At 43.5% G+C, this 26,144-nt stretch overlaps 1 protein-coding gene across 3 annotated transcripts in view; it reads right to left on the bottom strand.

The window, feature by feature from the left end:
* Positions 1 to 26,144, bottom strand: part of ELMO2 (engulfment and cell motility 2) — a 310,978-nt gene that overhangs the window by 124,201 nt on the left and 160,633 nt on the right. For 2 of the 3 annotated variants that reach the window (XM_078651887.1, XM_078651888.1), the window contains exons 8-10: positions 19,503 to 19,654; positions 13,024 to 13,102; positions 5,154 to 5,189 (exon numbers count right to left, since the gene is read on the bottom strand). In XM_078651887.1, coding sequence (XP_078508013.1) covers positions 5,154 to 5,189; positions 13,024 to 13,102; positions 19,503 to 19,654 — 267 coding nt within the window. The remainder of the gene's footprint in view (positions 1 to 5,153; positions 5,190 to 13,023; positions 13,103 to 19,502; positions 19,655 to 26,144) is intronic. The other variant, XM_078651889.1, reaches the window with a different exon arrangement.

Here is a 26,144-nt window from a genome sequence, read left to right as displayed (position 1 = left end):
TGAGCAAATAGGATAGTGGGATAAAGTGATTTCTCCAGCATCATGTTACATGGTCAAGTGATAAAGCTTGGATTCAAATCCAAGTGACTTCTTTTGAAAGTTAGCCATGACACTATGTACCATTCCCAAAATTCAACATTACAATGGAAGCTTGCCCAGATGCACTATGTGTGGAGACTTAGCGAGGATGAGCACTAATGGCCACATAGCTTGACAGATATCCAAGACGGGACTTTTGCATTGTAGCGCAGTTGTAGCAGCCTTGGTGCAAGTGGAATGAGCACTCAATCCTTGAGGCGGCTGCTTCTTAGCGAACGCATAACACATTGTTATGCAGTCGATCTACCTAGAGATGGTTTTTTTCTGCACTTCTTTGCTCCTGAGAGGCCCACAAAGGGTTGATCGTCCACTCGATGGTTCTGCGAACAAGCAATGTCAAAACTAACAGTCCAAACTATGGAGTCTCTCCTCTCCACTTCTCTTCTCTTGCCTGCTGAACGTGGAAAGGTGTTACTTTGGCAGAAATACAGCTCGAGTCCTCAACACCAGCTTCTCTGAAGAGAATGCGGCCAGGCAGAGAGGTCCGGAACCTCATTCATGCGACGAGCTGACATAAGGGTAAAGAGATGTAATGGGCAGTTGTGCATTGGCATAAATGGGGTACACATAAGAAAAGTGATTACCAAATTCACGGCCCATGGTGGCACATGAAGGGTTTTGAAGGAAACATTCTATAAACCTTTAAGAAATCTCATCGCAGCAGGCAATTGAAACCAAGAAGGAAGATCCAGCAAGTCAAATCCGAAAAAGCCACAAACAGCCTTTGACAGTGCCCAACAGAAGTCCAAGCTGGGCCAATGACAAAACAAACCACCCTTTAGCCAGATTAGCTTGTAGCAGGTCAATCAGAGATGAGTGCTGCACAAAGCTACAAACTTGTTCCAGGGCCTAGCATACACGGATTTTGTTTATGGATGGCTGGCTGCCAGAATACCATCAACAACTTCAGAAGGAATATCAAAGGAGACTAAATGCTGCCACTTATTCTCCCTGTATGGAAGTGCATAGTGCAGAGGACAGGGTGTTGGACCCTGTCTTGTTGCTGCAACTATAGATCCTCTCGAAACTGCAGCTTGATTGGAGTACAGATGCTCATGCCCAGGAGTTCTGGATACTACAACCCGCTGGCCCAATACGGAGCCATGAGGAGGACTTGGTCGGTCAAAACTTGAGCCAAGAGGTTTAGAGGCGGAAAGGCATACAGGAGTCCCGAGCTGCAGTCCATGTGGAAGGAATCTCTGAGAGAGCACCTTCTTGGGAACTCTAGTGCACAGAAATGCAGACATTGCATGTTCTCGTGGTGACAAGAAGACTGAGCCAGGGTTATCTCTATTGCTGGGTACACACTGCACAACCTACAGATGCAACTACAATTTGTGATCTGCTAGGCATCAGTGGTCCAGTTTGTTCACCCAGGTGTTGCGAGATCCTGCCCGGTAGTTCACAACCAAAGAAATACTCTGGCAAGTCAGCCACTTACAGAGGGCAGAGCCTCATGGCACAGGACCCAAGACCCCACTCCACCATACTTGTTTCAGTACCACATGCTGGTAGTGCTGTCAGTGAGAACCTGTACTAGCATCCCCTTCAAGGATGGTATAAAGGCATTCAACGCAAAGAGAAATTGCCCACAGCTCATCAAATTGATGTGGTGGTGGATTTCCATTGGAGACCAGAAAACTCTAATCTCCAACTCTCTCAAATGGCCTCCCTACACCTGTAGTGATGCATCCATGACAGCCTGCAGCTCTGAATGGAGAAAGGAGAGGGATCTGCCACTGGCCCAATCGCCATCAAGCAGCTACCACTGCAGATCTTTGCAGTCTCCTCCGAAACCTGGATGTAATCCGATGGGTGCCCCTGGTGCTGTGCCCACTGGGATTTCAGATCCCACTGCAGAGCTTTCATGTTTCATCTAAAGTAGTCGACTAGCAGGATGCAGAAGGTCAAGAGTCTACTCTTCATGCCGTCCTCACTAAGGTCCAGGTCAGAGGCTGAAACATTAGCCCAAATGCCGTGGACTATCCGCTCCGAGGGGAAGGTACGAAACTACATTGTATCCAGGATAGCCCAGTCTGTGAAGGAGTCAGGTGTGACTCTGGTATGTTGATAGTGAACCCAAACAATATTAGGAGGGTCTCTGTCATCTGGAGGTGGTCTACAAAGGCCTGAGGTGAGTACTTTTTCAACGACCAGTCACCGAGGTATGGGAAGACTGGTATACCCAACCTCAGAAGATTCGCAGCAAACCCTGCACCACTTTTGTGAACATGTACGGCGCATCAGTAAGGCCAAAGGGGAGCACCGCAAACTGAAAATGATCCTGCCATACTGTGCACAGCCGGTAGCGCCCATGTGATCAAAAGACAGGAATATGGAAATACATGTGCTGCAGGCCCTATGCTACCATCCAGTCTCCGTGATCCAGGGAGGACAAGAACTGGGCTGGCTTTAGCATATTGAATTTGACCTTCTGCAGGAAGGTGTTGAGAGGGTAGAGATCCAAAATAGGACAAAGGCCTCCATCCGTCTTTGGCACTAGGAAGCAGAGGGACTAAAACCCAGTTCCTACATCTGAGGCCAGAACACTCAGTCAGCAGCATTGGTGGAGGTGGCAGGTTAAGCATAGTAGAAAGAAATGGGAGGTGGTAAGCTGGCGGTCCCATGTGCTGAAGTAAAGTCTTGCCGCCCTTGGCTAAGATGTTGGATACTGCCTCCTACAGGGTGGGTGAGTGTTAAAAACAGACACACAAATGGTGCTGTTGCTGTGGTTGCCTGATGGGTAGGGGACTGAGATGTACGGTGTCCCAGATGCCCTGAACGTTGCCTCTGGGCGCCATGACCTAGGCCATGAAATGGCTGAGCAGGTGCTGTGCTGGCAGTGAAGTCTGGTGTTGGCAGAAACCCCTAGCAAAAAAACACAAAAGCAGCAAAACTGGATAGGAAATTTTCTGGTAGGGGATGACTGCCCCAGGAATGCACTTTGGCACAACCCTAGCTGAAGTGTTCTAGGGCCAAGTCCGCTTTCTCACAAAAAAGATGAAGACCATCAAATGGCATGTCTTTCAAAGATGCTTGAACATCCTCAATAAGTCCATAGACCTCATCCAGTCAGGGTACTACACTTGTAACAATTGCTTGGCCCATGCAGTCAGTTGTGTGAAGGCCAGACCTTGTGACCAATTGCACAGCATCCTGACCTTCCCGTGTGGCTTAGGCTAAAAACTGTCAGCAAGATTTGACCAACGTGTCACATGAAGCATGACTGTAGGGGCCCAGGAGATATCTGGATTGACTGATCACAAACAAGACTAGTTGATGAAAATATGCGGTTGTCAAAAGTTTCTATGCATTTAAGGGTCAGGAAGACTGGTGGAAAAGGTGATAGGGTTGTTCTCTGCTAGTGAATGCCTGGCAAAGGATGTTGCATTGAAAAGTCAGGCCTGTGCCAGTCTGTGGCAAAGAGGTACCGGTTTGTTTATTGGGGCCCAGAGCATGGCTTTACCCGAGTGCCTGAGAGTATGCCTTAAGACCTCATTGAATGGTAGCAGGTTCAGTGTGTGCCTGGCCAGTCTGAAGAACCTCCATCTGGACGTTAGTTTTGACCTTCCTTGTAGGGAGCTGCAGGTAAAGGGCCTCCGCAGCATGCCTCATAAGCATAATAAAATAGGCACTCTCAACAGTAGTAGGACCGGTTTCCTGGAAAGTGTCCAGACCACTGGTATCCTGTAATTCGGCATACCAAATAGCCACATTGTTTTGTGGGGCAAATTTGTCCTCCCTCATCATAGTAGTTATTGTCTGATGTACAGTATGAGCACCGGCGTGAAGTAAAGGAAAGGTGTTGGACCTCGAAGGATTGCCATCAGCTGCAATCCAGTGGAATCAGAGAGCGGAATAAGTCGAGGTCAAGTCAAACCCAGCTCGGAGTCAGAGAACAACATAAGGGAAAAGCTCCTCTTCTGGCGTCAGCGTCGATGTGAAAGAAACCACGCAGGCAGTGGCACTGGAACCGAAGTCTAACCAAACATGGTACGGAACCTTAAGTGGGTTCAAGAGGCGCAAATGACACGGAGGTAAACTCGCTAGCGTGACCCAAACTGGAGGCCTTGTGGAGGGAAGCTGAAGAGGCACCAGAGGGATCTGGAAGAGTGCTAAATATGTTCAGCCTGGACTACCTGAAGGGGTCTATTTGCTGCAACTAGCTCGACGGATCAAACTCGGAATCAGCTCTTCAGGAGTGAAAGAACGAGACGAAGAGGCACGCTGATGGCACTATGCTCTCTCTGGAGTTGAAGAGTGGCAGGAAGAGGTTGATTCCCACTTCGACTTCTTATGCTTCTTTTCATACTTACTCACAGACCGACTGCAAGAAGTATCTGCTGCAGGAATGACTTCGAGAGAGGGACCTGAAACTTCTTTTCGACTTCGACCATTTACGGTGGGAGTCTTCCGATGTTTGTCGATAGAGTTTCAACACAGGCCCCGCAGTTGTGCTATATTCCAGTCACCACAGGCATATCTCATTGGGATCCGTCACAGACATTAATTTGTAACAGTCCCTAAAAGGTTTAAACCCTGTTGTTTTGGGGGGTGACCTATTTACCTTGCATGCTGGTAAAAGACATTTGGGGAGGAAAAAATACTAATCAAATACGAGAGGAGTACTGCTCCGAATTTGAGTCTGAAGACGCAGAAAGAAAGGAACGGACATCAGTGCAGCTGGGTGAGACTTGTATGCGTCCCCAGTAATCACTTCGGGAGCATAACAACACCGGACTATGCCACCTATCGGTGACCAGGGGTATTGCTTTTGAGTTTCTGGATCTAGTCTGATGTCTGCGGTGAAATTCACAAGGTGAGGAATCTGAGGTTAGAAATATCCATAAGAATCAATAATTTAAAAATGTACACTTTGATAAACCTGTACTTCAGTTTCTAAACACATTTTCTAGACATAAGGAAATCTTGTATTATGTGCAAGAAAAAAACTAGGAGGTTTGGGGGGTTAATAATAGCAATTCTGTCAGAAGGCAAAAACAACTCTATTGACATTTATAAGCATTGCTACTTTCCCACTTCGAGTTACTTACACTGACAGGAAGGTCAAGCGGGTTAAGATGCTTCTCCTGATCGTAAAGTCAAAAGTAGAAAGCACAAATAGAAGCAGAGAGCAGTGTTAGGAAATTCAAGCAGGGTTACAAGATACAGAGTGCCAGCAGATGAATAATTAAGTTAGTAAATAAGACAATATTCATAATCATCAAATGCCTTTTCAAACCTTCAGGAAAGGAAGGGCATTTATGAGGTACAACACCTGTAGCATCCGCATAACAAGAAATGCATAGATCCTGGGTCACAATCAATTACAATGTCCGGGGGGGTAACCTAGCACCCTTCAACCCAATTAACCATGGAAGCAATATTTTCATGAGAAATGAAAGCAGACACCCTCTTCTGCAGTTTCAGAGACACAATGACCTTCAGATCAGTGTCAATAAAAGTAGAAGTTTTATGCTCCTCACGAGGAAAGAAAATAGGAAATACACAGTACCATAGAAAACAATACAAAGGAGAATAACTATTTCTGGTCAATCATATCACGAGGAAAGGATATACCACTTTCACATTTGAGAAGTACAGACTCCTTGAATTTTGAAGGTGGTAGGGGTTTGTCATATCATCATTATAACCTGGAAAGAGGGATAGCTATCCACCCATTATTAAACTAAACAATATGACAGCACTCATTACAATCCCAAGGAGTTATCCATACAAAGAAATCTATGTCTTGCCTTTTTGATAAACACGCGATCATATGAACTGCAAGAGCCCTTCAATCCATTGTAGATAAAATAAATAAATCTGCATGTTATCACCAAAGGAAGCAAAGTCACAGTCCAAATGTATCATGGTGGTTGGAAGGAAAGCTCCTTCACCATCTTGACAAGAACACAAGACAATTCATCACTATCATTATACAAAGCAGAGGAGCTACATGACACTGGTAGGAAAGAGGGCTGCAAATTCATCTTTATCGTGTAGAAAGGGTAAAAACTCCATATCAATAATTGAGAGCTGGAGAAGCCCTACATAGTCATCACCAGCACAGTGAGAGAACGGTAAAATTCACTCCCGCAAGCAGTATTCTCATCATCATCATTTGAGAAGGTAACACAAGGGTCGCACTCTGTGGTCCATAGCCAGAAAGTAAGATGAAGCAAAATCCTTACGAGAGAATGGAGCCTCTCTGTCCAACAGAATCATATTGAAAAGGAGAGTTACTTTGCCATCATCACAAACAAGTAAGAGGAACAATTAAGAGGTGAAGAAATAAAATTACCACTGTTATCATCAAGGGGCGTACTTTTCAGTTCATAATACAGGTTATAAAAATATGGGTAAAAGAAAACCTCTGTACATACCGTTATCCACAGTACATAAATTCAACCCATCCAGTACTATAATGACCATGAGAAAAAAAAACTATCAGCTCAATTATCAAGAGAAAGTAGAAATTCTTAAGCTCAACTACCAACCAGTGGTGAGAGGATACGTGACCATTCTTGAAAACCTGCACTTAAGAATCCACCAATGCACTTCACTAGGATACAGTCAATTGTAAGAGCACAAACTAGAGCAAATACACTCTAAAAAGTGAAACAACTTTGGTATCCAATCTAAGTCCGTAGCAATCTCTGATGGGGCCAGTAACAACAGTTACCAGCACAATCGAGATTCTAAGATTCACTGAAACACGGGCTGCCAAATAGAGCTGAAATCTCCAATAGAAAAAGTGGGGGAGAATGGAGAAGTAATGGGGATTTTGGATTAGAAATTAATTCCTCCTGTCTCCGGAATTCTGAAGGTGCAACTTGGAATTCCTGTCAATGCGGTCTCCTCAGAGCCTCATATCCAGTGGTGCAGTACTACCACCATCACATCTAGGGCACTCATAATGAGGCCCTAAGTATTCAATAAAAAAATCTGAAGCAGCACTAGGAGGCTCCAGTTACGGTTCAGTAGCGGACCATGATGGGCGAATTTCAGGGGTTTTCTGATTTTGATGTGGAACCATAAAGTCACTTTGAATGTGTTTTTAGTGAATGTCTTATGTTATGTTTTGTTTCACACAGTTACAGTGTTCGCACCATCTGACACATAACATTACTTGAAATGTGTTTTTTCAATGAGTTTGTGTTTTTCAAAATTATTAAATAAAAAATTATTAGTAATTGGACGTTGCACCACTGACCTTACATCTACACCCTACTGCGCCTGACTGAAGATTGTATATAGGCAAGGCTCTGCATCCACATGGCCATCCCACCCCTGCCACGCATGCACATCAGTTGTGCAAGGCATATTTTGGATGTAGGGCTGGGCAAACAAATGATGGGTAGAATGCTGAATAAATCATGCATTCACCCACAGTCAAGAGAGCTGGGTTAAAGCCATTATTCTTGTTGCTCACCATGCCACCCCAGTTTAGCCACAGCCATATGCAAATCAGTCTTGACCCTGTTCCTCATGAGAATAGTCCAGCCCGAAGTGCCAAGCCAGGTCCTCCCTGGACCAGAAACAAACGTCCTGGGACCAGTTTGCGATTATTACTCATGAGCCAGGTCAGCTTGAATCCAGTGGCACAGTGAGCAAGGGACCTACATCTTGGCATACCCATCCCACTTAGGGCGAAAAGTGCTAAACCATGGGTACTCACAAACATTTCCCCCAGGGGCTGCATGTTTGGTCTATGGTGTGACCGAGGACCGCACTAATGCCAAATGTAAACCAGCAGGAATACATGTACATTAAAGCCATCCAAGATGCCAGCTAGTTGTGGATTAGTCATAGTTTGGGTTTTGAAGCATCAGTTGAAGTGATGGCTGCCCGACCGCTGTGTACTGGAAGAGTTATCTCATCATTATGAGCATTTTTATATTTTTAGCGGGTTTTCGTGGTTGTCTGAAAGGTGAAGTGTGTAGCATGGCTTTCCGATGTCCCATTACAAGTTCCTATGCTAGTACTGCTTCTGCGTGTCCAGGCAGGTAGGAGAGACCTTCCAGTCTGCTCTGATGACAGCCAGCCACCCGCAATTGGGGCCACCGAGAGAATTATAAGTCTGATCACTGTCAGTAGTGCCCAATCAGGTGGTTTCTGAAGCTTTTCCCTGCGACTCACCTTGGTCCTGTGTCTGTCGCGCACTGTACACTGCATTTGGACCAAATATTTTGCTCAGGCTTGAAGTTCACAGGCTTTGTGGAGCTTAGGAAATCAGGCTGGTTGTTTATACTTATTTTTAAGAAATGCCAGGTCTTGGCTACCCTTCTGAACTTCAGCGGGTATTCCACGCTTTACGTCTTTGGTGGCAGTTTGTTTCAAAAGCTGTGCAGCCTGCACTGACACTGCTCGTCAGCCAATGTTCTTCTTATAGCGGGGATTGTTGCACTTTGCCCGCTCTAGCCTTGAGTGGAGTGTTTTGTTGTGGGCAGCTCTGTGGAATTCAGCTTGCAGGTTAGGGACTGACGTCACTAAGCTCTCCTTGTCACTTCTGAGATGTGACTCATCAGCGTCCTTGTCGGCTTTGAGATACCAACCCCAGGATCTGCCCTCAATGATGGCCTGTGAGCATATCTCAAACGCCCCCACCCCTCCCTTGAATAATGAAGGTCGGTGACCGGAAAGGCACCAGGGTGTGCACGTGAGACACAACAGTGCCAACTTCCAGGCGCTGAAGCCTGCTTTCCCTCTAGGCCATGAGACGCCTATGTTCACCTACATCATGAACTCTGAATGTTCATAAGGAAACAGGTGCCCTATTACTAACCAGCACTTTAATGAGAATAATTAAAAAAAATACTAACAGTTAGTGTGCAATTCTTTCAGAGCGAAGACACCATGAAACCCGTCCTAACAAACCTTCCCCGATTAAACAATAGATAATGGAAGTAGACAGCTATTAAAAGCAATGGTATGGGGCCATGCGGAGATTCTTGTACAGTGCTCACATTCTGTCAGCATCTAAACCTATATTTTTAACTGCACATTGGGGATTGGGGTGCAGCCCCATTTAACAGGTCTCTTTGGGGGGGTGGGGTCACTAGATCGCATGGTGTCAGTTTTGGACATCAGTCAAATATGCAAATGAGTGTCCAAAATGGTTGTATACATTTTTAAGATCCACCGGAATAGTTTACGATTCTCTCGTCATCCCCCCCGGGGCCAGGAAAGAAAAATATAGCAAATTAAGAAGCGTATGTACAATTCAGGCTGTGCGTGCCAAGTAAGCAGATCCCCTTCGGCATCACATGACCAGCGTGGGCGCAGCATCATCCCAGACTGATGGCACGGCAGAGCAGTTCACACGAGGTACAACCCGATGTAAACATGAGCAAGTAGTCAGCGTGGCAAAGGCACGTGCACTTCTGGAGGAGGGAGAGGGGGGTGGGGGGGGATTGCCCTGTGCCTGCCTGCTGGGTAGCATATCTGCCGCATGCATTTGGGCGTCCAGCTATCGCCCCGCCTGGAGCAGAGATTCTGGATGGTCTTCCCGCACAACCAGCATTTTAGTGACTGCAGGTTTCCTTTCTTTGCGTTAACCAAGATTTAAGCCGAGACTTATAGGCTGGTTAGATGATCTCTAGGCAGAAGATAAGTAAGTATGAATGGCCATGAGATTCGCTGCAGTTCGTTTACTTGGTCTCTGTGATACTGACATTTTATGGTTGGCTGTGCAGCGTTTATCACATGTACTGCACTGGGGCATTTGTATTAGTATTAGCATGCCTACATATAACATAATTGTTTATTAAATATTTCTAGGCTGCAATTGGTCTTGCCTGCTATCCGTAGATGAGGGAAGCACTGTGGTCACTGTGCCTGTAGCCGCTAAGTGCAAAAACAACAGTTGATGGACAGAATGCAGAACAATGTCATACATTCACCCCAGTACAGAGATCTGGGACTAAATCCATCGTTTATTTTGCTCACCATGCCATTCCAGTTTGAACCCAGCCATATGCAAATCAGTCTTGACCCTGTGCTCCATGGGAACAGTCTAGCCCGAACTGCCAAGCCAGGTCCTCCCTGGACTGGAAATAAGCATCCTAGGACAGGTTTCGGGCTTTCAGCACTCATCAGCCAGGATAGCTTGATTCCAGTGGCATGGAGAGCACGGTACTCACGTCTGAGCATACCCGTCCCACTCGGCACAGGGTCAAGACTGATTTGCATATGACCATGTCTGAACTGGGGTGGCTTGGCGAGCAAAATAACGATGGCTTAAACCCAGATTTGTGACTGGGGGTGAATGTTTTGCCATTGTGCATTCCGTCTATCATTTTGCGTGTTTTGCTGTAGACGCTAAGAGCACCACTCAAGGGGGTTGGAGTGGAGCGCAGACAGAAACGCCACGGTAGGGAACGGGGGTGCGGCTTCCAGGCTCAGTCCATCTACAGCGTTTACCTTGCGGGAGCGAGCATCGGCTTGCGCGATAATTGCAAACAGATGGTACCGTTGCTAGCTCCCGCAAGGTAAACACGTACATTCACGAGGGCTCATTGGAAACAGTGCAGTACATGCACGAGTTTCCAAAAAAGTACGGAATGGTTCCAAGAGGTCACTCCAAAGCCGCACTTACGCGCTGCATAGGCGAGACCTAAAAATGAAGGTCTTCCTAAAGTTAAGGAACAAGTTACTTCCTTTCCCTAACTGCAATTAACTTGTGGTTGCTGTATATTTACCTTTATTTTTCATGATAGTGCTGAGTCGAGTATACGGCAGCCCAGTGTTGCTGTTGCCCAGGGGAGCGCATGTTAAGGTCAGGAGGGCCGCATGCGCCCCCCCCGGGCCGTACTTTGAGTATCACTGTGCTAAACAAACAAATGATGGGCGGAATGCTGAACTAATCATGCATTCACCTCCATTCAAGCGATCTTTGTGAAATCCATTTTTCTTTTGCTCACCATGCCACCCCAGTTTAGATCCAGTCATATCCTGCAGCCAGGCCCTGAACCAAGTCCCAGCCGTGTCCGGCTTTCAACTGAGTGTGGTAGGAGATGGAATGCAGCAAGGTCCTGTGTCCAACTGCCCATGCATCCAACCCTCCCAGCACAAGACAGTTTGCAAATGAAGCACAATTCTGTAATCTCAGCCTTTGTGAAAATCTATCAAATGGAGCCAGAGTTATTGGCAAATCAAAGCATTTTATATCCTCACCATTTAATTTGCCCTGGGCTAACTGACATTCTGACAGAAAACTAAACATGTTAATTCCTGAAGAATTTTGCACAGATTTGTCAGAAGTAAGGTAAACATACAAAGCTAAGGTTTGTGCAGATCTGGTATATAGCACCAAAATCGAAGATTTTTGACCTTCCCATTTGACTTTGCCCTCGGTCCTTCTTGGAACTCATTGAAACTGATATCCTTAAACTGGGCTTTATTTAGTAACATCTTGAGAAATCTCAGCAGATTCATTAAATAGCAGTAACACTTAGCAAATTCAACAATTTTGACGCCCCTTTAAATATGTCCCTGATGGATTTACATGAAACTCAAAAAGCTAAACATGCTAAGCATTTGTCAAAATGTGTGCAAATTCGTTCAAAAGTACTACAGCTTTAAGCAAATCAAAAAAGCACCTTTTCAACAATCGTACACTAATATCTCAAAAAACAGTGAACGGATTTAAAACAAACACAAAACAAAAAACACACTTTCTGAATAAAGTGCTACTGTCATGCAAACTTTGGGGTAAATTAGTTTAGAGTTTTTCAATGTATTGGAGAGCAAAACTTCATATGAATCCTGAAAAAGGAAATGCATCTTTTTTATCCAACCTTATTTTTTAAAATTTGTATTCCTGTCTGCATTAAACACGCACATGCCAAAGCCTAAATAAGGCCATAGTCTAATCTGGTTTTATTCACTCCCTCACATGAGTCTGACAGCATGTGTTGCTATATAAACGATTATGACCATTATATTACAAAAGATTGCCTAGTCCAAATTCAGAACTTGTCCCAGGGGAAAAATGATTTTGTCAACAAACAATGTAGTCCACAAACATTGCAGGACTCCTTTGTTTGAGGATTCGATATACAACCTAAAGTATGGAGCATCCACTGTCTGGATCACACTTCTATTAGAAAAAAGCTATTAAGGGAGAATCCATATAGTTATTGCTCTTGCAAGTACTGCCTTTCCTTCTGGAGTTTCCTATTATGTTTCCAACTTATAATAAAAAATTTCATTCACAATATTCTTTATCGCTATTGAGCAGCAGAGCATGCTTAAGCAAAGACAACCTAAGTGCAAAGTACATAAAGATAATAATTGTTAATCAACTCAAAACACCATCATAAAAACTTGAATTAGAACCCATTACTCGTCAGAGATAAGCTAGACCATCTGTCATCAGCAGTAGTACAGGCAGAATAACCGCTACTTGACCCTTCCACAACACCCTGTTGACCAAACCTACCCTCCAATACCTTTTAACTGCCTTGCAAGCCAAATCCATGACAAATAGCAATTTGCTTGCTATGAACGTCTTTACAAGGGTAAGAAACTGGTGCTGGAACTTCACTCAATCCTTTCTCAGGCAGGCTTCTGTAAACAAAGACTCCCCCTTATATCAGCCCCTTTCTCCATCTCCCTATACCAGGGTTAGTAAGTGAAGTGAGAAAAATCAGTTTACACTCAAAGTTATTGGATGATAAAAAACCTGCTTGATCCCATGTGGCATAAAGATCCTCCTCACACTGGCTATACCTTGATTATCAATGTACTTTTTTTCTATCCAATGAGAACATATATACATATATTTGTCATTCTGAGGAATACCCACAATTACTTTTTCATCACTTTATATGTGCTGTGTATGAATCATAAGTCCCAACCGCAAAAGAAGAGTAAATGCAAAGGTTTCCACTGTTGTAAGTAAAGGATGGGACCACAGACCTGTCGCTTGTCTTCTGGCGCCTTCAGGAAGAGGGCATTTATCAGGGCAATGGCGTACGTTTGAATCTCCTGGTTGGAGCTAAAGTGGATTAAAACACAATTAAAAAGGTTGCAGACAGTCAATGAACCTTAGAAGGGACTGACTGAGCACTAACGCGAAACAAGTTGTGGACAAGAATGATAAAGAGCAGAAAGACCATGGAGATAGTAATTGTTAAGCATGCTGGAGTGACAATGAAAGAAGAGATTAAAAATGAACGAGGCAAATTGAAGGAATGCAGTAGAGATATAAATCAGAGTTCTGGATGAAAGGACTATAGATCAAGCAAGAGAAGCAACAGAAAGAATAAGTGAAACCGCGAGAAAATGAGAACAAGAGTACAGAATTGAATTGCAGCTTTGCATAAATAAGCAAATGGGCAATTACTCTCCGGTTTTATGGTGTATGCTGCTCCTCACAATTGTAAAGGACGGGCTAGCGGTTGCTTGCGTTCAGGCTGAACCCTCCCATGTGGCGCATGGCTAAAACTGTTCTGAATATCATAGGTCACTAACAATAGTAGCACAAATGAGCAAAACATGGATTTGCAACATTGCTTTGAGTAATTATCAGTGGCTGAGATTAGTTCACGCATTCCACTCAATTGTTTGTGTTGCCTAAATGTTTTCAAATAAAGGGTATCCATTAAAATGGGAACCTGTCAGGAATAAGAAAACAGCTCGTCATACAGCTACTTAATGACTTTCCTACTTGACTCTTAGTCAAACGGAGTTGTGGGTAATGTGACAATCCATATTTGTAGGGCCATTCACACTAGGTTCAGATGACCATGGGTTCAAGAACTTCATGGATGGAGTCTACTCTACACTACAACTCCAATGAGAAAGACAGGATGCCAGCAATAGATATACAATATGAAAGAAGCTTCTGCTTCCACCGGGCAGTGGCCACCGTTTACTTTTGACAGTGCCTGATCGTGAAAGTAGAACAGACATTCTGTTGAGGGATGCAACAACAGCTTTGGAGATCCCCATGCGACAAATGCAAATCTTATTAATTAAAATCACTAGACTACTACAGAATGAAACCACAGCAGCATATTTAGATACCACCATAGACGACCTTCAATCAATACTCGCAGAGCATTCAGTAAAGAGTAACTGCTTAAATCAAAATGTTATTACTTTATCAACTGGACAATAAAATATCCCCTCTCTTGCCACCACATTAGTTTGTACAGCCCTCAAGGTTGTTAATTGTCTCTACAGAGTAGAGGATTCTGTAATGCCATGTAAGTCACCTCCAACAAGGGTTGAGCAAGATGTGTCCTTTTTCAAACCACACCCATCTTGTTTCTTCTTTCTGTGCTCATAACAATCAGATATCTGAAGAAACTCTCAAAAAGCATGTAGTATGTGGTCTGAAAGAACAAGATTCCAAAATATGCATGTACCAGATACCACAGCAATGGAGTATGTAAGTTAAATGCTCATGCTCCAAGTGCAGTGGCAAGTTGACTTCATCATCATAATGTTAATAAGCACATGACTACTTAAACAGGCATCCTTCTATCACAAAACGTTACAGCAAGATTACACCAGCTGATCTATGTTAATCTAAAAATAGAAAAGTTGTTACCGATTTCCTAAAATGCAAGTGATTGGGTGTGAGACATAGTGAGAGGTTGGGTTCTCCAGGCTTAAACTGGGCTAAGCTTAAGCGAAGAACCACCTTCACCTACGTACGTAAAGTCCCAAAGGTCCGACTCAATCTTAGGTAGGCCCCGACTCCATCTTGGTCCATGGAGGGCACCATCTTCCTTACCTTAGACAATGGATATCGCCATATTCTTTGATTTATGTAAAATCATCATCATGCCGGCCTTTAGACGCAGATGTCGCCAGACCATATCTTTCTAGGAACTGTGATAGCATAAAAATGTTCTTTAATTAATTACATAAATAACCCATCTAATGCAACATTCGTCTGGGGCAAATGTCTACCCTTCACCATGTTATGGGTAAATAAAAAACCAATACAGACATTATAATCAAAATAATGTTGTCTGAATTGATGTCCTTTTGCCTTTTATGTTCATAAGGAAACGTCTGGGACACATACATTGAAGCACATAATTATGTCACATATTCCTAAACCTATGTCAGAAATTCCAATTTCTTATAAGATTGAATATAAATGGACAGCCATTTGACCACTTGTCAGGAGGAGTCCTTCGCCCATATTATCACCTGAGATTCTGCCAGAGACTGTCTCATGTACTGCTGGCACTCTTTGCACCTGCTCTTTGCTACATCGCACCTGAAGCCTGAAGATTATAAAAGCCAAGTCCTGGAGAAAGACCGGCCGACTACCCCGCAGTGTGCGTTTGCCCTTCACGGGGAACACTATCTTCATGCCTCCACTGATAAAGACAGCCTTTGCTGTCAACAAGGTATGCAGCGCATCTTTTATCCTAATAAACTCTTGACTGCAAGTTGCTCTATCTTCCATGCTTTAGTATAGCACATAGAAGTAGGCATTAGGGTATTAGGTTTTAGATGACATTTTTCAATGTTAGAAATGTTCATTTTATTCTCGTTATTAATAATGTTCATTTGCTGTTTTTATAATATTTTGTGTAGTTGTTTTATATGTACTGAGAAACAGATCATTCCTGTAGTAACAAATACTTTTTACTTAAGTGTTCGTTCTTCTTTGTATAATGTGTGTGTGTGATGTTTTGAATAACGAAATAGGTTGGTTACTGTTTCCAGGGTGCCCCCGATCCCTTTACAGGATTGTTACTAGCCCAAAAGAAATACTTCTATGTCAATTACACAATGACTAGGATACTGCTGGGCTACATTAACCTGTCTTTCACATTCATTGTTGGTGCACTGAACCAAGTTCACATGTGTCACCCATGGGTGCAAAGGCACCCCTTGAAGAATTACGCCAAAGTCATAACTTGCGCAACACTGCAAACCTTCAGGATAACCAGCAGACAAATGCAGAACTAAGGGTATTCACATGATTATATGGAATAGTAACTTAAACATAAATGCAGGACAGATAGATTTAGGCCAAATACAAAGATTCTTAAATACAATATACTTGCTAACGGAGAGCTAGTGAAGACGTTTAGGATGGCGCAAGCAAATGTCCGACCGCGGAAGACCCATCAACAGTCTCCCATGCAAGTTTTTGAGGCGTTGCAATTTTTGAAGCCGATACTTTATCAGAGTTGAGCAAGGCTTATTGGCAAAGTCCAGAGAGACTCCATAATAGCTAGGATGCCCCAATACCAATAGTCTGATGGAAGAAGTGGAGTATTTTCCTTAATAGCCCGAGATGAACAAAGCATGAAGAACAGAGTTTTTTTTTGGTTTGTTTTATTAGTTGGGCAGAGCAGTTCAATTTGCCATACAAAATGAAGCAAAGCTTTACACTATAGTCATAGGGATGTGGCATAAGCCCAATGATGAAGGCTACAGCCATGGGATGAGATACATGGAGGTTTTCCTAAAATTAGGACATCAGTCTTGTCAGAGTTTAGCTTTAGGAAACGTATACTCACCCATGAAGCTACAGCTGACTAGTAGGATCAGAAATAGTTTTGAGCTAAATGAATGTCCCAGTCTAGTTTAAGAATAACCTGGATGTCACTAGCATGAACAGGGACCTCCAAATTAGATCTAATTATTTTGGAATAAAAGCCTTATGGAACGCCACAATCAAGCTAACAGAACACAGAGGTATGAAAAGAAATAGAAACAGCCATAACCTGTCCATGTCAAAATTAACTAATCCACTGGCGAGCCTTTTACTCTTAACACCCATCTCCAGAAGACAGACTAATAGGCTAGAGTGCAAGACTGTATCAAAAGCCCCCACCTTGGATCATCCACAGAGGATTCGTCACTGCTGGGAAAGCGATCTCTGTACTGTAACAAGCCCAAATTCCTGCCTGTGCCTCACTGAGGGTGGAATGATTTTTGAAAAATGAATTTCTATAATGCGAGACAAATGTTTGTTTATTTCTTTTTTTAGCCACTCTAGACATAAAAGACAAAAGCAAGATGGGTCGAAAAACAAACAGGATCTGCAGGTGGTTTTAATTCAACAGTTGATTCACTACGGCCTGTTTCCAGCAAGCAGGAACTGATGGTGTAAAGAAAGAAATATTGATAATGGAAGTAAGAGTGGGTATAAGGGTGTCAATCCCTAGAAGAAATAATTTGGCAGGACACAGGTCCACGTGGGAACCAGACTAAATGGACAATGTAGGGACCGTTACATCTTTAACATGGACTGAAGAGAGGTATAGATGCAGCTGCTTAGAGGTATCACATAGAAACACATTTCGATCCATTTACAACTTGATAAAGGATGGATCTTAGAGATTAAATATAAAGACAAAGATTTACATAGTTCTAAAGAAAGGGTGGAGGAGGCAGCACAAGATGAAGGGTTAGTCATTGCATTCATAATCTTAAAAACTTATTTTGCACTTCCAGAAGATGAGGCAATTTGCGCTGTATAGAATTCAGTGCATGTCCTCCACTAGTTTTTTCGATTTATCCGACAGCTGAGCCAGAAGTTCCCTTGCTAGCCTGAGCATAATCTTTGCACCAAGCTCTTTCAAGCACCTTAAAGAACCGTTTAGCTGCTCTAGGCACATTTGTATACTATAAAGTTGAGTTTTTCTAAGAGATTGGTCTGTCTTTAACAGAACCTTGTACATCGATTCTGAGAGTACCAGGATACTGAGGTATAATAACGTAGTGTCAGGTAAAACAAGATAACACTTTACTGAATTCCAAGATATTGAACAGAGCATAACTAACTTTTAAAGTCCTACACAGAATCTACAAAACTAAACCACAGGCATGCACAATGTGTCAACAAGATAATGCAGACCCGTTAGACAAGATATGAATACATCTCGTAGTGGCTCTGTACTACACACGAGTAGGGGCAGCTGTGAATGGGGAAACTCTGAGTAATGATATGCAATCAATGGCACGTTACATATTGAGCCTACACCTGGGTCTATCTATATCTGCAGAGGAAATGAAAATGGATGTGGGGATGAAAATCTACCAGAGGATAGTAGAGACTGGTGGGAAAACAAATATGGAAGGAGAAGAGGAGGGAGGCGACTCCCAATATTATCAACATCTCACGTCACTGTCGAAGAGGGCCGGACAGCAGAGAGTTTGAACCCATGATAGACTGTATAACGGTGAGAAGGAACATAAATGAGCTTCCGCACACAGAAGGTAATTAATGGACAGTATCAATGTTTACATAATACATGCTACTATCACACTCTTGCCTGTACTATGTTAAAGTGTGTATCAATAAATTGAAACTGCAAATAAAGTGGTAAAAAAAAAGAAGGATTTGTCTGTCATCAGTGTGGAGATTACATCTAGCGTTCCAGTAATCCTCTGATTGTTATCGTTAACGAGAGCTTACATATTTGCATTAAAAGAGAGGGTTCGAGAGGAAAGTAAATGATCTGACAAACAGAGGTAAACTATCAAAAGAGACACAAAGTTGAAATTAGTAAAAATCAGGTCAATATGATGACCAACCTGATGCATAAAAGAATTAACGAATTGTGACGAGTCAAACACATTACAAAATCAAGATGAGACTTTGTGACTGGAGCAGAAACGGCATCTGCCTTGATGATGAAACTTTTTCTATGAATAGGCATATGTTTACTTTTGCTTAGTTAGTATGGTGGTGGTGTTGCTGTATGTAAGCAGTTCTGAGTTTACCTGCTTTTGCATTAGCTAATGTAATTTAGCCACCAAAACAGACCTCGTTGAGCATGGATCATCCTAAGGGAAGGCCTGGTTAAAGACTGGTGGAGTAATATCTAGTTGGTTAGCCTGTAATGAGTCAAGATCACTTGGCAACAGCCTGTGAGGGCTACTCAAGAGTTAAAATGCAACCATGGCGTGACCAGGAATTGAGACCATGTCAAGATGCAGTAAACCAAGATTGTAAGGACTCATACGATGTTGCATGAGATATCCGAAACATCATGGAGTAGGGTTATAATATGTTGTGTGCCTATAGAGTGGTATTAATGATTCGCTGTTCTTAATTTAATGTGGGAATGCACTGCCATATGTATGTTTAAGAATGCTTTTCATGAGAGAAGCAACAGCACAGATCGTTCCCAGCAATTTTACAAACCTGTATCAAAGTTTGCCATGCTAAAGCAAGCAATTCCACTAAGGAGAAGAAACACACCAGGGAGAGAGGAAAAATCAGTAATGCAACACAATGCTATGTTCCATAGAGAAGACAGATGGAATGAGTTAGTTTAATAAGAATCAATATGATGGAAATACAATAAATGTTTGGTCAGAATAAAGATGGAAGGTAAATCAATGAACCAAAACAAGAACACAAGCATGCTTTATTTGGATCCAATACTCACACTAGATCTAATACTCACACTTGAAGGTGAGAGATCAGCTGCCCCACCGTGATTTCCTGTGCAATCTTATGGTACAAAGCCTGGCTGTTGAGAACCACACTCTCCAAGATGGCCAACGATCGCTGAAGAATCGAGACATCAACGGCAGGCTGACTCACATATCCTGCAATCTAAGCCAGAAGTCGGCATATAACTCATTAGGGGGTGAAAAAGTGCAAGGTGTACTCAACATTTACTGTTAATGAACTGGAAATACCAAATTAAAGGACTGGGTTACTTACCCTTTAAGCCTCTGTTAGTGTCATGTTATGGAGCTGAACATTTACATGCTCTGCTTACTCTTACCCTCTAGAGTTTGGTCCGGAGTCGTGCAAATTGTTTTTCTTACAAGAAGTCTTTCGAGTTACGAGGTCGAGTGGCTCCTCCTCTCGGTGGTAATGCGCATGGGCATCAACTCCATTGTTCGACTGTTTCCCGCAGTCGGGAGAGAAAGGAGTGTAAAGTATGTGTAAGTAATGCGATGACCATGCCAAATGTATAAATAGTGAAAACTAGCTAATGTAAGGAACTACAACAGCCACAGGTGGCCGGGCACTAGGGTGGATGCATGTGAATCTACAGCACTACATGCCACGAACAGATGCCTACAGGGTAAGTAACCAATTCTGTTCGATGGCATGTGTGGCTGTAGACACACACATTTTTTGCACAGACTGTAAATGGGTGGCTAATCTGTGGGTGTTGCAGTGGTTTGAAAAAGAGTAAGTAGCACTGGCTGTCGAACATTGGCTTGTTGGTGTACTAAAACATCCACACATTAATGTTTGGTGAAATTGTGCGGTATGGACCCTGTAGTTACTTTACATATGTAAGCTGTGAGAATATTTCCTAAAAAGGCCATGGTTGCTCCTTTCTTGCAAGTATAGAGTGCTCTGGGAGGAACAGGTAAAGGTTTTTAGGCCTTGGCATAAGCATGTGTGAATGCATTTTACTATCCATATGGCTATGCCCGATTTGGAGATAAGGTTGCCTTTGTGTGGTGGTGAAAAGGCAACAAAAAGTTGCTGAGACTTTCTGACCGTTTTAGTTCTATCAATGTAGAACATAAAGGCTCTTTTGATGTCTAATGTATGAACAGCTCATTTTGCAACAGAATCAGGTTGAGGGAAAAATATCTGGCAGTTCAATGGATTGGTTGAGGTGAAATTGAGACTACCTTAGGTAGGAATTTAGGATTGGTGCGGAGAACCACCTTGTCTGTGTATTTGGATGAATGTTTCTTCTAAAGTTGGAGCCTGGACCCCACTACCATGACCGAGTGAAGTTATGGTGACCTTTCAAGATAGGAATTGGAGAGAGCATGAACGCAAGGAGTCAAAAGGGGGACCCATGAGGTTTTGGAGTACTAATTAAAGTTCCATTAAGGTGCAGGAGGAATCCTGGGTGAAATAACACATTTAAGTCCTTCCATGAAGGCTTTGATGACTGGAATTTTGAAAAGTTAAAGGTGTTGGCTATTTTGGAGATAGGCAGGCATAGTAGCGAGATTTAAGTGTATCGAAGTGAATGCTAAAGCAGCCTTTTGTTAAGTAGACAGCAGATGTTTTGTACTGTAGCTATGAAAGGGTCAATCTGTTTTGAGTGGCAGAAGCAAACAAAAAGTTAACATTTTGCTGCATAGCAGGCACTGGTGGTAGGTCTACGTGCTTCCTTAAGAATGTCCATACATTCTGCTTGTAAGTAAAGATAACCAAACTCTATGACCTCAGGAGCCAAGACTGCTAGGTTGAGAGTTTTGCGATCAGGGTGTCTGATTTGTCAGTGATTTTGAGTGAGAAGGTTTGGTCTGCTGGGGTGCTGGTTGTGTGGAACCACTGAAAGGATTAGGATTGCCTATGGTTGAACTTGTAATGGTTTCAGGTGAGACTTGGGAATGTTGATCGTAAACCCCAAATTGTGGAGGATATCTATTGTCATCTGAGTGTGCTGCTGGAACTGAATGCGGACTTTAATAAACCAGTCATCCAGGTTTGGGAATATGTGGACATTTTGTCCATGCAGATACGCTGAGACCACTGCTAGGCTTTTGGTGAACACCTGAGGTCTGGTGGTTACCCTGAATGTCAGAAGTTTGAACTGGTAATGTTTGCCTTCTATGACAAATCTTAAGTATTTGGGATGAGATGGGCGTATTGGTATCTGGAAGCAGGTGTCCTTTAAGTCTAATGTTGCCATAAAGTCGCCCTGCTGAAGACGTGGAATGACATCCTATAAGATAACCATGTTGAAGTGTTCTGATAGGATGTATTTGTTTAAAGTCCTGAGATCCAAGATTGCCCTTAAAGAGCTATCCTTTTTGGGGATTCAGAGGTACAGAGAGTATATCCCTGAACCTTGCTGTTTAAGAGGGACAGTCTCTATAGCACCTTTGAGGAGCAGAGCTTGAACTTCTTGTTTGAGTAATGTTTGGTGCCTGTTAACACGAGATTGAACGTTGGGTGGTGTGGGAATGAGTTCTGGACAATATCCATGTTGGATAATGGCTAAATCCCACTTGTCTGATGTTATATGATTCAGGAGGAGAAGGCCGCGCAGGATAAAGATCAGGATCCATGTCAGCAGAGGGATCTGTGTCATAGGTGTCCCAGATGTCATCTCCTTGTGGCCCTTCACATACCCACCAGTATCGGACTGTGGAGACCCTTGCGGTGAGTCATCTAGTGGCTCTCTTGTAGGAGATGGTGGTGCAGGAGAGTGTGGTGGGGTGGGGGTGGGGGTGGGGGTGGGGGAAGGTGGTGGAGTTGGTATGGGAGGTTGTAAGGGATGAAGGGCTGGTAGCCTAGTCCATAGTCTTCCTCTTGGGAGTGATTGGCATGTCCAAAGCCTCTTCACAGGTAAGCATCCTTTTAGGTAGTGGAGGAGAGGATGCTGTTGCCAGTATTTGCCTGAATATGAATTTTCTTCTGGATTGTGTCCATTTCTCCTGTAACTTACGCACGATTGGTTCCACCTGTGGTTCAGGACCAGGCTTGAAGCTCAGCTTCGACAGCTTCAGCTCTGGAGCATTCGGCTTCGAAAAGAATGTGCTGTGTCAAGGTAGAGGGTGTGGATTGACCTGATGCCTACTGCTGCATTTCCTTTCTAGCTGTTTACAGTGTTTGGTGTCACATAGGCATCCTATGTACCAGCTGGACTGCTTACTTAATCTAATATGCTTGTTGAGTTTGATGAGTGGGAGGGAGTCCATGCAGTTATTGATCTAGTTGTATTAGTGCTTGTTGAGATGGTCTGTGGTAGGTTGACCCGTCTGAGCCAGTCTGATTTGCCCCAGCTGTGGCTTGGAATGCTGAACCTGGTAGGGGTGTCGACTTGAGTTGTGTTGATTTGGAAGTGGATGATAGTCAATGTGAGTCATGTGGTGGAGTTGTCATTTAATGTAGCTTGTTGTTAAGATGGGGTCCAATGTGTGTCCTACAGTTTGTGCTGGTTCTGAGACGAGCTGGGCAAGTCTGATGTTGCTCAAGCTTTTAAGTGAGGCTGTGAAACATAGGAGGTTTCCAGTGGCAGCTGGTGACATTTGAAAGTGGTAGGGCATAAAAGGTTTGGATCAATGCCCAGTGGCGGGCAAGGGTAGTGAGCGAGCCAGACGTCATAAGTGAAGGTCGTGGGTTCCCCCTTGAGAAAATTTTGAAAAAAGAGTTAGCAAATGGTAAATTTTCAACCAAATTTGAGAAAGTAAGAATGTTAATAAAGCAATTGTGAAAGTGTAGTTATGTAGTGCTGTGAGGTTATGAATGTGACATGAACTACTACCCGATCCACGTCACCCTTGCAAACTAATTATTTTATTCATGCAAATTTACTTTTTTCAGTACACACTTCCATCGGGACGTTACAGTACAGACTTCCATTGGGCGTACTTTGGTCAGTAAGATTTGGGGGTATGAGCTTCATATTTTCCAACAATAACACTAGCATGTCATGTTAATATACATTATGCAACAAGCAGGGTGTATGAGAGGGGCTTAGGGGAAGTGGAAAGAGAGAGGAGGGTGGAATGATTTGAGTATTAAGCGAGAGAAAACAATATTTTGTAAAATTACTAACATTTTTAGGACTTTTGAAAGAGGAAGAGTGTGTGTGCATTTTTGTCTATGTGTATGTAGAAATTGCTTCATTTCTGCTACCTCAAATTGTGCGCACGGCAGCCGCAAAGTGAAAATATGAAATGGAAGCACTTTAACAAAATCCTAATTTGAAAGTGAATTCTTCAAACAACTGGAAACGTACTACAGTATCATTAGGTTACACACCAATGTCAACCCAGGAAAACTACATGCCATGAACAGATCAATCTGTGAAACAGCAAGTCTGTCTGGAGTCGAAGTCAATGGAATGACTGAAGGTAAGTGAACCATACTAGTCAGACACTTAAATCAATGTAAGGTACAGCAGCAGGTGCATGAACCTGAGTGGGTTATGTTTACAAATCCAGGAATTCACCCTATGCTGAACTTATTCCTTGAGGGCCAAATCTGTCGATGAAACCATGCCCGAAGCTCATAGATACTAACAGTACACTTATTATGGGAAATTAAACCATGGGTGAAGGAAGGGTTGTGCTTAAAAATATGGAAATAAAACACTGTCAGACTTGAGTGACTGTTTCCACTGTGCCTTGAAACTACTATCCCACAGCTGGGAGTCTAGCACTGTGAGGTTAAAATTAGTGTTATTTCTCAAATTAAATGTACTTGTGAAATGGATGCACCATGTTATACATAATGATCTCTACAAAGGCTGCCCTAGTCTCCTGATCAATTTTCATAGCTCAATATGGAAAGGCGGAGATGTTTCCCACCACCTAAGCTCAAGAGATGACCACTGAGGACATGTCCTATAGATCCTTCAAACCTACTCCAACCTGCCTGGGTCTATGTAGCAAATAAACCTAACAGAGACACCACATGTGCCCAAGAGAGCAAGGTTGCAGCCAATGGAGTAGCCAGAAAATTAATATACCCCCAGTTCGAATCAACGCTCCTATGGCATCAAGCAAACAAAGCAAGTCATCACAGTCCAACCCAGAAGAGCTTTCTTGTCTCTTCCATCCAAGCATCTATCTAATTATCCTTCCATCCACCTGCTGATATTCCCAATTTCACTTTAATGATTGGTCATCCATTCATTCTTTTATCTATCATCTAGTCTTTCACCATTCCGTCTATCCATCCATATTCAAACCTATGCATCATTCTCTCCATCCACCATTTTACTAATCCACTCATTCATCCTTTCTCATTCATCCATCATTTCACTCCATCCATACTTGCACTCATTCATTCTCCCTTTCACTCATTCATCCATCCTTTCACTCAGACATCTAATCATCCATCCTTTTACTCCTCCTCTCACCCAACCACTTATCTATCCATTTACCATTTCACTCATCCATCCATGCTTTCCCTCACCTATCCATCCATCCACCCTCCCTTTCACTCATCCATCCATCATCCATCCTTTCTCATAATCCATCCACCTTTTCAATCATTCATACATCCACCCTCCAGCCAGCCATCCTTTCATCCATACCCCCTTTTCCACACCCATCCTTTATTTGAATTTTAATGAATTTCTAGAGCGCACTGTTACCGAGACGGTTTCCTGGCGCTAAGCAGCGGTGAACCGGTGGGGTCAGGGACGGGGGCTAGACTGCTAGGGATCTGGGAAACAGGAAGGTTTTGAGGTGTTTACGGAATTCCACATAAGAAGTGGAAGCTCTGAGGGCAAAAGGTAGGGAGTTCCAAAAAGAAGGAGCTAGGACCGCGAATCTCGTCCCCCCAGACCTCTTCTTCCTGAAGCGGGGGACTGTCAAGAGAGCCTGGTGAGAGGAACGAAGCTCTCTGGCCGGGAGGTAAGGAGATATAATCTCGCAAAGGAAGGCAGGGGCAGTCCCAGACCTAGCCTGGTATGTCATACAGCCCAGCTTGAAGAGAGCCCTCTCCTTCACCGGTAGCCAATGCAAAGATTGCAACAGGGGGGTGGTGTGGTGAAATTTGGGGAGTCCATAAATCAGGCGGGCAGCCTGATTTTGTATCTGCTGGAGTCGGTGAATCAGGTAGTCTGGGGCGCTGTTATAGACCACATTCCCATAGTCAAGGCGCGATAGCACCATGGCCATGAGGATGAGCTTAAGGGCAGGGACGGAGAAAAAACGGGAAACCTTACGGATAGTGCGGAGGAAAAAAAAGCAGGAGGACACCACCGAGTGAACCTGTGTGTGGAGCGAAAGCTGGGAATTGATGAAGATGCCTAGGGTTTTGACCTTGGGGACCGGGGGGGGAGGGGGACCAAGTGAGTCAGGCCAGAAAGACGGGGACCAAGGACTGCAACCACTCCCAGTCAAAACCAACTCTGTTTTGTCGGGATTTAACTTGAGGTGGTTGCAGTTCATCCAATTTTGGATGAAGAGCATCACCCTCTGAAAATTCTGGGCGGAAGAAGGAGAATGGGAAAGGTTAAAGATAAGTTGGAGGTCGTCGGCGTAATTGAACACCGAGACCTCCATCTGCTGTAAAGAAAAAATGAGGGGTGAGATGTATAAATTAAATAACAAGGGGGCCAGAGAGGAGCCCTGGGGAACGCCGCATGTCACTCTGC

The sequence above is a fragment of the Lissotriton helveticus genome, chromosome 7 (assembly GCF_964261635.1).
Source record: "Lissotriton helveticus chromosome 7, aLisHel1.1, whole genome shotgun sequence".
Taxonomy (NCBI): Eukaryota; Metazoa; Chordata; class Amphibia; order Caudata; family Salamandridae; genus Lissotriton; species Lissotriton helveticus.
The sequence above is the reverse complement of the archived record's forward strand: the minus strand, read 5'-3'. Positions and strand labels throughout refer to the sequence as shown.